Below are 15,838 nucleotides of genomic sequence, written 5' to 3' on the forward strand. Positions count from 1 at the left end.
CCGAGCTTGACGTCACTCCTCATCGCCTTCAAGACGTCCGAGTACTTAGCCTCGTCCGTTTTGATGACTAGTGCATCGCCCCTGGAGCGATTGGCGCCTACCCTAGACTTCTTGCTACCCTCATTCGCCTGGGCCTTCTTTTCGGCCCTTGACGTCTTCGGTTTCCTCTTGTTCTTGACCAGGGTCCAAGAGGCGTCATCCCCCTCTATTTTCCTGGTCTGGGGCGGCTGAGAGCTCTCAGCCTGCCGTAACCCCTTACCACCGTCTTTCCTGGGTGGACGGACCTTTCCAGGTCCTTCCTCCCCCGGTTTTGGAGGTACCTGGCCGGGGTTCAGCTTCCCAGCCCCACTACCCTTGTTCGGGGTAGTAACCCTCCGCGTTTTGGAGCGCCCCCAGGGAGCTCATCCCCTGGAGACTGTCTCCCCCGTTTTTGTGTCTGCTCCGTTAGAGCAGTCACCCCCGACGTGCCCGCGAATACTTGAGCCTCAGTCTGGGTAGACTTTGGCACTACCGTCTTCGCTGGCACGCCCTCGGTCGATTAGACCTTGCCCAAATCCGCAAATTCTTGGGCCTCAGTCTGGGTAGACCTCGACTCCACAGATTTCACGGGTTCGCACTTGGCCGTCCCGACCGCCGTTTCCAGCTTGGCGTCCAACAACGACTTTCGAAAGTTTCAGCAAGCTCCTTTTGAGTTCCTTACTGATATTATGCTTCGATGACGCAAAGTCGATGATGGCGTCCAGCTGTTCCGTCGCCACCTCGAAGCCCGAAAGCCCATCGCGTTTGCGGTTCATCGCTTTCACAAGCCATGGGCCGTCTATAACCTCTACCGGCGGAGCCTGGGAGATGGTTAAGTGACCCACGCTGGCGCTGCGCAGTGAGCTGCTGACTATTGCCTCTGGCCTCCTAGGCGGATACCTGAAGAACCCACCTCTTGCGAAGGGGTTGTCGCCTACACTACTACCACTAATTGAAGAATTGACTTGGTTTTCCATTTTGGTCCCACGAGTTGCTCGCGAAAACAGGTCCACCACGCCAGAGCCCAGCATGACGCGATAAGGTGATTATACAATCAAGCCATGTGGTGAATTTTAAATTCACCACACGAGTTTCTACTCCTATTATCAAACATTCAAATCTAGCGTAATAATTTTCGTACAATGCTGAAATTAAAGTCGATTGTTTAGCATGAGTAAGGAGACGATCTACGAATGTTTCATCCTCATGGGCGTTGTGGTTCTCTCAATTTGTGCTCTTGAAAAATCACTAGAAAAAGCACGTGGTTTAGAAGATGGCCAATTTGTGGCTTTGTTGATTTGTGATTATACATTTGTACCCGTGGTGAATTTCAAATTCACCATATGTTTTTCTACTCCCATTTCCAAATCTACCGTAATAATGTTTGTACAGAAATTTAAGTCGATTGCTCAGCATAAGTGAATAAATTATCTGTCATTGTTTCACCCCATATGCGTGTTATGGGATGACGGTTACGTGCTCAACTCGTACTCTTGAAAAATTTCGGCAAAAAGCACGTGGTTTCCAAGATGGTTTTGTGGTTTGCAACATAAAACAGCAACACTAAATCGTTTATATGTCGAATGTTTTCCGAGTAACACACTTGTTGTATAAAAGCTTCTGTTACTGGTATGCAACCAAATTTGGTCACATTGGAGTTGCTGCAACCAAATTGGTATGATTTGTGCTGCTTGGGTTTAATATTTGTGGAACACTGATGAGAATACTAAAACAAGCTGCAATGCACCGACATCGATAAAGTTTTTCAAACCGCCAACCTGCCAAACGATCTGACTACTGACTGCCTGAATTTTAATCCCTTTACAAGTTCATGTAAATTTACGATACCTATGACAATTCTTCCAAAGACACATGAAAACTAATGTAAATTTAAGTTTTGTTATGAATCAAATTTGAATAAATAAGTGCATCAACGATTCTGTCACATGTAAATTCCATGATTTTTTAGTGTTTGAAAAATCCTAAATATTCAAACAAATTGATGAAAACCCGTTTGGTTGTCCACGAGCCAGTCAATCAATATTCATTGCCAGCTACCATATCCAATTGCTAAAATAACCCAATAGTCAGATAACATCAAGTGGATACGACTTTTTATCAGCTAAACACCGTTCAACGCAAACCATGATATAGCACCTGACAGTCATGTTATGCCCTTTCACGCCTATGTCCATCAATCCACGGTCGGTCGATCGCATCGGTCGGTAGCAAACGTGGAAAAACAATCTTGACGTCAACCCACCGTGTGCGTACGTATTCGCCCATTATAAGCTGGATAAGATAAATAAACAAATAGAGGAGTGATATAAAATATTCATTTGCATTTCGTCCGTTGATGGAAAACACCAATGAACGATAATTTATAGGAGCGTACGCGAAATCATGCCCCCAAGCCGACCTGGTCCTCGGCGTCCGCATCACTATAGAAGGCAGTCCGGGTGGCTATTCACTAGTTGTTTTCCTCCAATCATTCGGTTTTCTTTGGGTATCAATTTATCCGTTGCTCAGCCTGGCGTTGTTTGGAGATAAGAATTCAATACCAGCTAGTTCGTGGACGGTATAAACCAGTTGATTGATGCTAACGTTAGCATGGCTTCCAGTATACTCAAATTATTGTTATGATAAGATTAAGTTTTCACAAATAAATTACCAAATCAAGTACAGACACCATTCGATACCCTAGTAGCACTGTTCTGATCGATTTTGTTGCAGCAACTCCAATGTGACTGGATTTGATCGCATATGAGTCGCAGTGACAAGTGTGCTACTCGGGATTTTACTGAATGATACCTCACACACGCTGGCACGAAATTTATAAAAATAAATTCAAACTCCACAGTAGTTGTTGTTTTGAGTTGCAACTGTAATAACTTTTGGTATGCATCAAAAACGATTTACGACTGTGCAACAACAGTTCACTCTTAGGATTGATATTTACGGTTACATATGTGTTGAATATGAGTTTTTGAACGAAACTGAATGTTTGACAGCACTAAAAACAGTGTCGGACAAAGATAAATTGATATTGCCCTTAATTTTGAAAATTTCAATTATTTTTATAATAAATTGAAAATAAGATTTTTAATTAAGTGTGTTGTGTTTAAAATTTATAATACAATTTGATACTTGGCAGTATTCGATTTGCAACAGATTGCATTCGACGGAGAATACGGTCTAGCTTTTTGCTATTGAAAATTGGCATTCTAGAAATATTGACAAAACATTTCATCCCAATGGTTCCTATTGGAAAATTAATATATTCTTTAATTGCTGTAAATAAATGCAAAATTATGAGAATAATGGAATCTATCTGAAGAAAGCTCTATCGTGTATTTTTCTTATTACATTTTATAATAAACGATTAAGGAAATAATGATAACATTCTTTACGAACAACTTTGCAGAGGAGATCAAGGACTTATTCGAAAAAGAATTCTCAAAATAATTCAATGAGTGTTGTTTCATGTGGAGTGGAATACTTCTGTATGTAGTTATTAAGCTTCCTTCTGCAGAAGGATGGTCGTGAGATTTATATCATTACAAATATTGACCTCCTCTCACTTTCCATTCGACTTCTATAAAATATGAAAGTGATAAACTGTTAAAGCTTCAGCTTCCGGGAGCAATTACAAAATATAGGTGTCTTTAATATAATCTCACAGTGTTGATAAGTGTCTCTGAATTGTCATGGGATAGCCACTTCTAGCTTGCTAGTATTTATAGAAATTATAATTTTTATGGAAGATAAGGAAAACAAATTTTTAAGGAAAAGGAAAACACAATTTTTTATCAAGGAAATAATACTTACTCTTCTGACTTCTCCGAGGAATTATCCTTATCCTTCTTGGTTTGACCCGAACTGCAATAGTTTCCCATTTTGTGGCGACAGTTCCTTTACCAACTTTTTCTTGCAACCGCCGATCTGCCGTAACTTTAGAAGCTTCTCTTCCAACAATCGCAACTATGCGCAACTACCACACTTTTTGATCTTCACCTTAATCACTATCATTGCCCACCCTGTCACATTTCCGTACCAATTTTAATCTGAATACACGCATCTGCAAACCAGAAAGAAGAAAAAAATAAACAGATTAGAATCTGAATTTTCCTAAACAAATTTTCCGCAAGGCAAGCACGTTCAGTCGGGAAGCGCGTCAATAAACTGGCTGCAATCACCGAGTATGTTTTTTCGTGTGGAGCCGCACGGTAGCTTTCTTCTCTTCCGGACCACTTCACAGCACCGGGCCCAACTTCCTTTATGGTCATCATTTATTTCTTCGGCACTTCGCTCAATTTTCCGCTTCATCGATCCGCTCCAGATGGAGCACTAACGCTGCAACACCAGATAACACAACACTTCACACAGCCATACGGCGAGCCCTCTTCGCAAGTACCTACATAGGATGGATATTCCACTGATGATATCGCTCACAAAGGTTCTCTCGCTCCCGTACGTTTCACGGTCCCATCATTGGAACATTCACTTTGATCCTGAAGCACTTCCCCCCAGCAGCGAGGACGACAGGCGCGTCGTCACCCACCGTCAACCATGGCCACGCTGCCGTCCAGACACGACAATTAGTTGTCCCCGTCCCATAGGCTATCTCATCGTGCCCTTTAAATGTATCAATCTCGTTGGGGGAATCTGGTGCAATACTAATATGCTTGGAAATTTCCTACATTCCACGAGGAAACCCAATCTATTGTTAGTGTTAGGTGAAGCATAATTAACTATATTTACTAAAAGACCTAATCTGTTGTTGAATCAGCACTAGCTCGTCGAGATTTGATTTGTAACAATGCTGTTTAATTAGAACTTTACTAATTCAATAGTACCCAAAAGGGAGCTTTCGCCACATTTGTCCAAACGACGGTGTTCGATGCATTTCCATCATTTCAACGTCACATGGACATAGAGCTACAAGTTTTACCTATATGCTTGTTTAAACCACAATCACCCTACTACTCCTTCCACCCCAATAAATCAAGGGAAAATTTGTATCTGTGTCCTTCATGGTGACGTCACATCTCTCGCTATCGATGGGGCGTCGTCGTTGTCAACACATCGTATCGTGAGTATGATCAATTATCCGGTCATGTATGCTGAGGGCTTACTTTGCTCAGCTTATCGTGGCTTTATTTATTGATGTTATGCCTCGGTCGAATGTTTAGTATACCGTATTAAATGTTTGCACCATATGGGGTCACTATTCAAGTAAAAATAAACTAAGAAAAATATAGAATTGAGAAAGGGTTACTGTTTCTTAACTACACAGCTTTTGTATTCATCGTATCAAGATAAAAGAAACAAAAAGCAGATGCGCTAGTTTTTTAATCTACAATCGACTCTCTACATCTCAATGCTCTATATCTCGATATCGTTTCACTCATATTTCTCTGGTATGTCCGATTTGTAATGTTCAAGGCTCATTTGAAGCATAATAAGTATTGAGCTTGAGATGTTTGACAGGATACATACTTATTTGAAAGCATGTTGAAATTTGATTTAAAGTTGCACAATTTGTCCAAAATTCATATAACTTTTTAAACCTAAAATTTTCGAAAATCAGCCGACGAAATTCCAAAGCAAGTATGGAAACAAAACCCTAATTATGCATCTTGTTGCAATTTCCCGATGAAGTCCAAAGAAATTTCCGAGGAAATCCGAAGGAATTTCCCGAAGAAATCCGAAGGAATTTCACGAGCAAATCCGAAGGAATTTCCCGAAAAAATCCGAAAAAATTTCCCGAGGAAATCCGAAGGAATTTCCCGAGGAAATCCGAAGGAATTTCCCGAGGAAATCCGAAGGAATTTCCCTTAGGAAATCCGAAGGAATTTCCCTTAGGAAATCCGAAGGAATTTCCCTTAGGAAATCCGAAGGAATTTCCCTTAGGAAATCCGAAGGAATTTCCCTTAGGAAATCCGAAGGAATTTCCCTTAGGAAATCCGAAGGAATTTCCCTTAGGAAATCCGAAGGAATTTCCCTTAGGAAATCCGAAGGAATTTCCCTTAGGAAATCCGAAGGAATTTCCCTTTGGAAATCCGAAGGAATTTCCTTAGGAAATCGAAGGAATTTCCCTTAGAAATCGAAGGAATTTCCTTAGAAATCGAAGGAATTTCCCTTAGGAAATCGAAGGAATTTCCTTAGGAAATCGAAGGAATTTCCTTAGAAATCCGAAGGAATTTCCTTAGAAATCCGAAGGAATTTCCCTTAGAAATCCGAAGGAATTTCCTTAGGAAATCGAAGGAATTTCCTTAGAAATCCGAAGGAATTTCCTTAGAAATCCGAAGGAATTTCCTTAGAAATCCGAAGGAATTTCCCTTAGAAATCGAAGGAATTTCCTTAGGAAATCCGAAGGAATTTCCTTAGAAATCGAAGGAATTTCCTTAGAAATCCGAAGGAATTTCCCTTAGGAAATCCGAAGGAATTTCCCTTGGAAATCCGAAGGAATTTCCCTTAGGAAATCCGAAGGAATTTCCTTAGAAATCGAAGGAATTTCCTTAGAAATCCGAAGGAATTTCCCTTAGAAATCGAAGGAATTTCCTTAGAAATCCGAAGGAATTTCCTTAGAAATCGAAGGAATTTCCTTAGAAATCCGAAGGAATTTCCTTAGAAATCGAAGGAATTTCCCTTAGAAATCCGAAGGAATTTCCCTTTGGAAATCCGAAGGAATTTCCCTTTGGAAATCCGAAGGAATTTCCCTTTGGAAATCCGAAGGAATTTCCCTCAGAAATCGAAGGAATTTCCCTCAGGAAATCGAAGGAATTTCCTTAGAAATCGAAGGAATTTCCTTGGAAATTCGAAGGAATTTCCCTTAGGAAATCCGAAGGAATTTCCCTTAGGAAATCCGAAGGAATTTCCCTTAGGAAATCCGAAGGAATTTCCCATAGGAAATCCGAAGGAATTTCCCATAGGAAATCCGAAGGAATTTCCCTTAGGAAATCCGAAGGAATTTCCCTTAGGAAATCCGAACACTGCCAAAAATATCTATATATGATATATGTGTCGCCGTTATAAATTTTTGCAATAGCTCCACTCTAATATAATCGATATAGAACCACACATAAATTAAATAATTGCTAATTCGAGACCACACATAAAGTTTATTTGGACATATATTTTATTAGTAGTTCGCGTGAAGAATGGTTATGTGTGCGCTGATATACATCATAAGTTAAATCTATGGATTTTTGCCAATAAATATGTGTGGATTTTTAGTAGTGAAGGAATTTCCCTTAGGAAATCCGAAGGAATTTCCCTTAGGAAATCCGAAGGAATTTCCCTTAGGAAATCCGAAGGAATTTCCCTTAGGAAATCCGAAGGAATTTCCCTTAGGAAATCCGAAGGAATTTCCCTTAGGAAATCCGAAGGAATTTCCCTTAGGAAATCCGAAGGAATTTCCCTTAGGAAATCCGAAGGAATTTCCCTTAGGAAATCCGAAGGAATTTCCCTTAGGAAATCCGAAGGAATTTCCCTTAGGAAATCCGAAGGAATTTCCCTTAGGAAATCCGAAGGAATTTCCCTTAGGAAATCCGAAGGAATTTCCTTAGAAATCGAAGGAATTTCCTTAGAAATCGAAGGAATTTCCTTAGAAATCGAAGGAATTTCCTTAGGAAATCCGAAGGAATTTCCCTTAGAAATCGAAGGAATTTCCTTTAGGAAATCCGAAGGAATTTCCTTAGAAATCGAAGGAATTTCCTTAGAAATCGAAGGAATTTCCTTAGGAAATCGAAGGAATTTCCTTAGAAATCGAAGAATTTCCTTAGAAATCGAAGGAATTTCCTTAGGAAATCGAAGGAATTTCCTTAGAAATCGAAGGAATTTCCCTTAGGAAATCCGAAGGAATTTCCCTTAGAAATCGAAGAATTTCCCTTAGAAATCGAAGGAATTTCCCTTAGAAATCGAAGGAATTTCCCTTAGAAATCCGAAGGAATTTCCCTTAGAAATCGAAGGAATTTCCTTAGGAAATCGAAGGAATTTCCCTTAGAAATCGAAGGAATTTCCTTAGAAATCGAAGGAATTTCTTAGGAAATCGAAGGAATTTCCTTAGAAATCGAAGGAATTTCCTTAGAAATCGAAGAATTTCCTTAGGAAATCGAAGGAATTTCCTTAGGAAATCGAAGGAATTTCCCTTAGAAATCGAAGGAATTTCCTTAGAAATCCGAAGGAATTTCCTTAGAAATCGAAGGAATTTCCCTTAGGAAATCCGAAGGAATTTCCCTTAGGAAATCCGAAGGAATTTCCCTTAGGAAATCCGAAGGAATTTCCCTTAGGAAATCCGAAGGAATTTCCCTTAGGAAATCCGAAGGAATTTCCCTTAGGAAATCCGAAGGAATTTCCCTTAGGAAATCCGAAGGAATTTCCCTTAGGAAATCCGAAGGAATTTCCCTTAGGAAATCCGAAGGAATTTCCCTTAGGAAATCCGAAGGAAATCCGGAAATCCGGAGGAATTTCCCGAGGAAATCCGGAGGAATTTCCCGAGGAAATCCGGAGGAATTTCCCGAGGAAATCCGGAGGAATTTCCCGAGGAAATCCGGAGGAATTTCCCGAGGAAATCCGGAGGAATTTCCCGAGGAAATCCGGAGGAATTTCCCGAGGAAATCCGGAGGAATTTCCCGAGGAAATCCGGAGGAATTTCCCGAGGAAATCCGGAGGAATTTCCCGAGGAAATCCGGAGGAATTTCCCGAGGAAATCCGGAGGAATTTCCCGAGGAAATCTGGAGGAATTTCCGAGGAAATCCGGAGGAATTTCGAGGAAATCCGGAGGAATTTCCGAGGAAATCCGGAGGAATTTCCCGAGGAAATCCGGAGGAATTTCCCGAGGAAATCCGGAGGAATTTCCCGAGGAAATCTGGAGGAATTTCCCGAGGAAATCTGGAGGAATTTCCCGAGGAAATCTGGAGGAATTTCCCGAGGAAATCTGGAGGAATTTCCCGAGGAAATCTGGAGGAATTTCCCGAGGAAATCTGGAGGAATTTCCCGAGGAAATCTGGAGGAATTTCCCGAGGAAATCTGGAGGAATTTCCCGAGGAAATCTGGAGGAATTTCCCGAGGAAATCTGGAGGAATTTCCCGAGGAAATCTGGAGGAATTTCTCGAGGAAATCCGGAGAATTTCCGAGGAAATCCGGAGGAATTTCGAGGAAATCCGGAGGAATTTCCCGAGGAAATCCGGAGGAATTTCCCGAGGAAATCGGAGGAATTTCGAGGAAATCCGGAGGAATTTCCCGAGGAAATCCGGAGAATTTCCCGAGGAAATCCGGAGAATTTCCCGAGAAATCCGGAGGAATTTCGAGGAAATCCGGAGGAATTTCCGAGGAAATTCGGGAGGAATTTCCCGAGGATATCCGGAGGAATTTCCCGAGGAAATCCGGAGGAATTTCCCGAGGAAATCCGGAGGAATTTCCCGAGGAAATCCGGAGGAATTTCCCGAGGAAATCCGGAGGAATTTCCCGAGGAAATCCGGAGGAATTTCCCGAGGAAATCCGGAGGAATTTCCCGAGGAAATCCGGAGGAATTTCCCGAGGAAATCCGGAGGAAATCCGGAGGAATTTCCCGAGGACATCCGGAGGAATTTCCCGAGGACATCCGGAGGAATTTCCCGAGGAAATCCGGAGGAATTTCCCGAGGAAATCCGGAGGAATTTCCCGAGGAAATCCGGAGGAATTTCCCGAGGAAATCCGGAGGAATTTCGGAGGAAATCGGAGGAATTTCGAGGAAATCCGGAGGAATTTCCCGAGGAAATCCGGAGGAATTTCCCGAGGAAATCCGGAGGAATTTCCCGAGGAAATCCGGAGGAATTTCCCGAGGAAATCCGGAGGAATTTCCCGAGGAAATCCGGAGGAATTTCCCGAGGAAATCCGGAGGAATTTCCCGAGGAAATCCGAAGGAATTTTCAAAATATTTCTTAAATATCAATTCGAGGGAATATTCCGCTATAGATATAATATTCTATAAATATAAATATTCCGTAAGATAGAATAACATATTTATATGATGCAGTGATATTGAGTCAAAAGTTTTTCTAACAAATGCAGTTATAAACATTATAAATAACTCAACTTTATAACATCATTATGAAACATAATCCATTGAATTCCTGGAAGAACTCGCGGAAGAATGTAGATTAAACTTTTGTAGATTTTCCGATAAGAGTTGCTGCTTATTAAGGGTATGCGATAACACACTTTTTTTCTAACGAAACGAAACGATATTTGAAATATCTTTGTTGATCCGAAACGAAGCGAAACGAAATATAGATTTACTTTCGAAGCTTCAAAACGATACGAAATCAAGGTTCATTTAATTCGATATTTTACGAAACGAAATGAAATTTTAGTTTTTTTCCGCGGAAATTTGATTGAATTGGGTTTACATTATGTACGCAATTCTGATTTCATTTTTTCAAAGTCAAATAACTGCTTTGCGACCAATAGAGTTGTAGTAACAGAATAAGCAGTCTGTGATAAATTGCCGCATTCCCTTGCCGCTCGGAGACCCACAGTCATGTACAATCAGTTCGATGAACTGCTATTAGGAAAGGAAAATTAGTTTGACACTAATTGTTATTAAAGACCGAGGAATGCTCTGCATCTCTGTGAGCACCACAGGAAAGGAATCGTTTGTTAGTTGACAAGTAATTTAGGTGAAGCTACCTTGGTAAGTGACTAACTATTTATTATAAGCGAAGTTATTTTGAAAACTCGAAGACGAAAACCATGTCTCAAATCAATCCAGCGTGAAAGCAATGTGCTTCGTTTAATAAGTACAATCAACACAACACAATCGATTCTGCACTAAATAATTTTGTGATCTTCGATGCATACATTGTTTTTTCAGCTCGTGTTCTCCCGCACTAGATGCCGTGACCAGTATCAACACGATCGATCGCACACTGATTAAATAAATTTCTTCTCTGAAAGCCAGAATTTTTTTAGTTCGCGATTTCCCGGACTACAGGAGCGTGACTAGCAGCAACACGATCAATATTGTTCAAATAGTCAAAAAATATGACAAAATTTAAAATTAAATCTATTTAAATCTATTTTAATCTTCAATGATTTGCCGAATATTGACTGTTGGTTGTAGTATCTTCAACCTCAGAACTTTTTATTCTAGAGTAAGATATAATTTGTTGTTGGCACGTGAAGTGTTGCATTTTGTTTTGCCTTAGGGCTTTCTTAACTCTTAAGCGGTGCTCACCCATGCGCTTAAACCTGGTTTGAGGCCGAGGCGAAAGTGAAGAAATTAACCATTAATAAGAAGAGTCGCTTTAAAAAAGACTTCACAAGGGCCGTAGGAATCCGCACCACAGCTTTCCCTTTTTGACAAAGTCATACTGAACTGATTCATATCTGATTACACTCTGATAGATAACATAGAATATTGAAAGATAACATAGAATTGAGTTATTTGTTCATTAAGTTTTGTTCAGCGGCGCAACCAAGATTGTTGATAATACACGACCATATGAGGCGGTATGGTTTAAGTTTAAATTTGCTTCGAAATTCCGCGGAATTTCGTTAAATTTCGTTAAAAGCTAGCATTTTCTAGCGAAATATTTATAATTTTGCGAAACGAAACGAAATCTAGATATCAGATTTCGCCTAGCTCAAATTCCGCGAAATTCCGCGGAATTTCGTTTCGAACCACCTGAAACGAAATTTTTCGAAATACCGCATATGCTTACTGCTTATATTTAGAAAAATTGCTAGAAGAGTTCCCGGTTATTTGTTTGGAATCTCCACCTCGAATTTTTTAGCGAGGATCATCGAGGATTCCTGAAGGATTTCATCCAAGAATTCGTACAGAATTCGATTTATGATTATCCTTCCTTAGAGTTCTCCAGATAATCTCCGGAAAAAACTTCAGATTTTGGAAGAAGTCTTATTCCGAAGGAATAAATAAACTTCTTGCACATGTTAGCAATATGTACACAATATGTACGCCTACAAGTGATCGTCTATCAGATCCATCTAATCGAAACCGAGCTTACGACGAACAGAATTGAACGATTAGATACAGCGTAAAATCAAATTTAGCATACAATATTTCAATATCGGAACGATATCCGGAAAGGCTTCTCTGTAGGGTCACAAAATATGAACGAACTACTTTAAAGAAAAAAATGTTGTCAAACAAAATAATTTGTCAATAAAATAGTCTGTTCCTTAAACAGATTAAAATTTGTAAGTAAATCCAACAGAAGATTGATCAAAAAAAACTTTTTGTGATGTACGTTCTTTCGAGTGTGAGGATGGGAAGTCTACCCGACCCACTGAAACCAAAACCCTTTACGTTAGTCCTTGTCCTCCCGGCCAGCACTTTAACAATACTTCAGGGGGAATATCGAGTATGATCCCACTTATGCTAACACACAAAGCAATTAAAACACTCGACTTTCTGGCTGGTATTCTCCACCACCCGTCGACCGCAAGCCACGACGACCTAATGACTATCGAGGGTACGTACTATTGGGGAATGCCTGTGCTGTAAAGGATTCGTTTACTCGATAATATGTAGATATTTGATCATGTTATGACATGCCAAATTAGTATTCAGTTGTAAGAAAATGTTTTTTCTAGAAGCCAATGAACCTATCAAATATAGCCACAATTGTGGGAATTCAAATATCTAACTATTATTATATTAAAAAGCAAGTAAAATGTGAAACCAATAATTAGGATAAATACATCCGCTTCAATTGGTGGTAAGCCTTGGTTGACTAACCGATTGCCTCGAAAGCAAAGTTGTTACCACAACGACAATGAGTAAAAATGCCAGTGGAATGATTGGAGAAGCTAACTAAAACAAATATGTTTGCTGACTGGATAAGTTAATTGGCTGTTTGACATTTGCATGTGAGGAAAAATCATCTGGAGCAACCGTTTCCAACAAATATTTCATTATGCATTAGAATCATGGCACCTAATTGGATTCAGATAATTCCGCATGTTTCCATATGTCACTTGATCAAACTTGCACTTGGTCGAATTTCTACATGATTAACTTGGCCATGCAATATAATGAGCCGGTCTTCCGTTATTTAAATACCACCGTAAAATCACTTAACCCTATCTCTGGAATGCGACAACGAGAACAACGGGCGACATTGATGGCGGTGGCGAAGTCAACTGCAAAAGTGCACACTGCAAGGTCAATTCTAGCATTCGAAGATGGCCAGTATTATGTTTACGATACTCGATCGCGAAACGTGCTTAAATCACACAAACACCCGACGATAACACGCTTCTGCAAGACCTACCCACTGGCTGGCTGTTCAGAGCTACTACAGCTTCTTTAGCGAAAACAACGATTTATCGAAGGCGGGCTAACAAACTCTCGTGCGCGATGTCGTTGGCGAACGACGACGGACGGGAAGAACTGTTTGCTTTCTGCTCTATAGAGCAATACAGTGCTTGATTATTGCCCGTCAGTTGTTTGCAGTTGAGTACCTACGCCAGGGGGTTCCACACATGTGCTCTACGGACCATTCACCAAGTATCACTGGAATATTCGAATATTTATAAAGAGTTCTGGCAAATAGAGTTTCAAAGGCTTGATATGAATATTTCTGGACTTTGTCACTTGAAAATTTTAGTATTCATCAAGTACCTTCCACAGTTTTTATATGCGAAATTTTCAAGCCAAGTTATCAATCAAGCATTCGTACTTATTAAACAACAACCTGATGAAAATGATTGTTGCTCAATCGACGTAATATTTATTGAATTATAATAAAATTAATTTGAGCTTTCAGTGGAATGTCTTCACTTGTCATAAGACGAGTTCGTACAATTCCATTTAATTCCACGACTTGATTGTACCTTTGACAGATACGTATTTCGACCTCAACAGCAAGCCCGTCTTCAGTGTCTCGTACAAGTCGAGTCAACTACGAGACACTGGAGATGGCCTTACTGTTGAGATCGAAATACGTATCTGTCTAAGGTACAATCAAGCGGTGGAATTAAATGGAATTGTACGAACTCGTCCGATGACAAGTGATTTATTTAATACTAGACGAACCACTTCGATCTCGCTCGGGTTGTTGGGATGGGATGGGAGCATATTGAAGGACAAACGTGTGGTGATCGAAAGGTGAAAGCAGCACTACGAGGAACATTTAAATGGCGCTGAGAGTACAGGCAGTGAAAGTCAAGGCAGCGGAAGAGATGACTACGTCAGCTTAGCGGACGGTGGAAGCCAAACAGCCCCTCGTTGAGGGAAGTTAAGGATGCCATCCAAAAACTTAAGACCAATAAAGCATTACACCCGTCTGAAAAGTGAATCAACAAAAGTTGGACTGGTGGTGAATGCGTCGAAGACAAAGTACATGCTTGTGGGCGGAACCAAGCGCAACAGGGCCCGACTGGGAAGCAGAGTTACAATAGACGGGGATACCTTCGAGGTGGTTAATGAGTTCGTCTACCTTGGATCCTTGCTAATGGCTGATAATAATATTAGTCGTGAAATACGAAGGCGCATCATCTGTGGAAGTCGGGCCTACTACGGACCACAGAAGAAACTGCGGTCAAAACAATTCTCCACCACACCAAATGTGTCTTGTACAAAACGCTGATAAGACCGGTAGTTCGGTAGATAATGGTCGAGGAGGACTTGCCAACACTCGAAGTATTCGAGGACAGGTGCTTAGGACCATCTTTGACGGTGTGCAAAAAGACGGTGTGTGGCGGCGAAGAATGAATCACGAGCTCGCCCAGCTCTACGGCGAACTGGAAGGGTGCGATGGGCAGGGCCTGTTGCAAGAATGCCAGACAGCAACCCTGCAAATATGGGGTTCGCCCCGATCCGGTAGGTATCAGACGGCGTGGAGCGCAGCGAGCTAGGTAGGCTGACCAGGTACAGAACGACTTGGCGAGCGTGGGGCGCATTGGAAGATGGAGAGATGCGGCCTCGAACCGTGTATTGTGGCGTCAAATTGTTGATTCAGAGTTATCTGTTTAGATGTAAGCTATATAAATGAAATGAAGGTAAAATTAATTTACAATGCTCGTATACTTGACAGTAGTGTTTTAAGCCATTGAGATGAAAAGTAGGCTTTAAAATTGAAACAACACAAATCAAAAACAAATCGCCACCCACCAAATACGGAGTTTCTGGCGCCATTTGTTTGCGTATAGAACATAATTGTACCAAAAGTAAGCGCGACTTGCCAAGCGGAATACAAATGAAAGGGATCGCTTCTCAAGGTGCGTATTTAATTATTTTCAGTGGTAGTTTAGTCGAATAGTTTGCTTTATTTTAAATATTTAGATGAACAAGAGCTGTACAGATTTTGATCCTTTGATTCGAAATCCGTCCACGTTGTTGATTTATATATTATTTTATCATATTTTTCATAGTTTCTAATGTGTAAATGCGGAACACTTCAAACGTAGAGGCCTCCGGGCTCCTGTATAAATGATAAACATTTCATTTGCAAAATAAAAAGCCAACTTGCCGTTTTTCAACAAATTGGAAATTTTTGGAGAGCTTAATCTCGCTTGCGTGTGAACCAATTATGCTGAAAATTTGTCCAGAGCTCAGATATAACTTGGTTTTTACCACACATAATTTCTACCATATTGATTCACAAGGGTAAAAAAATATTACGGTAATACCAAAATGAATTTCTTGGCATTTTTCTTTTCAAATATCTTGAATTCTATAGGTTATAAACTGTACACTAAGAGTTGTAGTTTTCCCACCATTCTAGAAGACGACCATCTCATTCTGGGCATAGTTGTCGATATTCCGGGCCTGAATACGTTCTATGACGTTTCCGAAGATTTCCAAATG

General features: G+C 40.6%; 1 protein-coding gene across 3 annotated transcripts in view; it reads right to left on the bottom strand.

The window, feature by feature from the left end:
- LOC134204101 (uncharacterized) overlaps positions 1–13,434 on the bottom strand; it is a 36,143-nt gene extending 22,709 nt beyond the window's left edge. Inside the window, exons 1-2 of one of the 3 annotated variants that reach the window (XM_062678928.1) lie at positions 13,302–13,434; positions 3,847–4,096 (exon numbers count right to left, since the gene is read on the bottom strand). In XM_062678928.1, coding sequence (XP_062534912.1) covers positions 3,847–3,914 — 68 coding nt within the window. In that variant the 5' untranslated portion in view covers positions 3,915–4,096; positions 13,302–13,434. Of the gene's footprint in view, positions 1–3,846; positions 4,097–13,090; positions 13,275–13,301 lie in introns of those variants that run through there. The other 2 variants (XM_062678930.1, XM_062678927.1) reach the window with 2 other exon arrangements.
- Positions 13,435–15,838: the final 2,404 nt, after the last annotated feature.

Source organism: Armigeres subalbatus, unplaced genomic scaffold, assembly GCF_024139115.2.
Source record: "Armigeres subalbatus isolate Guangzhou_Male unplaced genomic scaffold, GZ_Asu_2 Contig395, whole genome shotgun sequence".
NCBI classification, from domain to species: Eukaryota; Metazoa; Arthropoda; class Insecta; order Diptera; family Culicidae; genus Armigeres; species Armigeres subalbatus.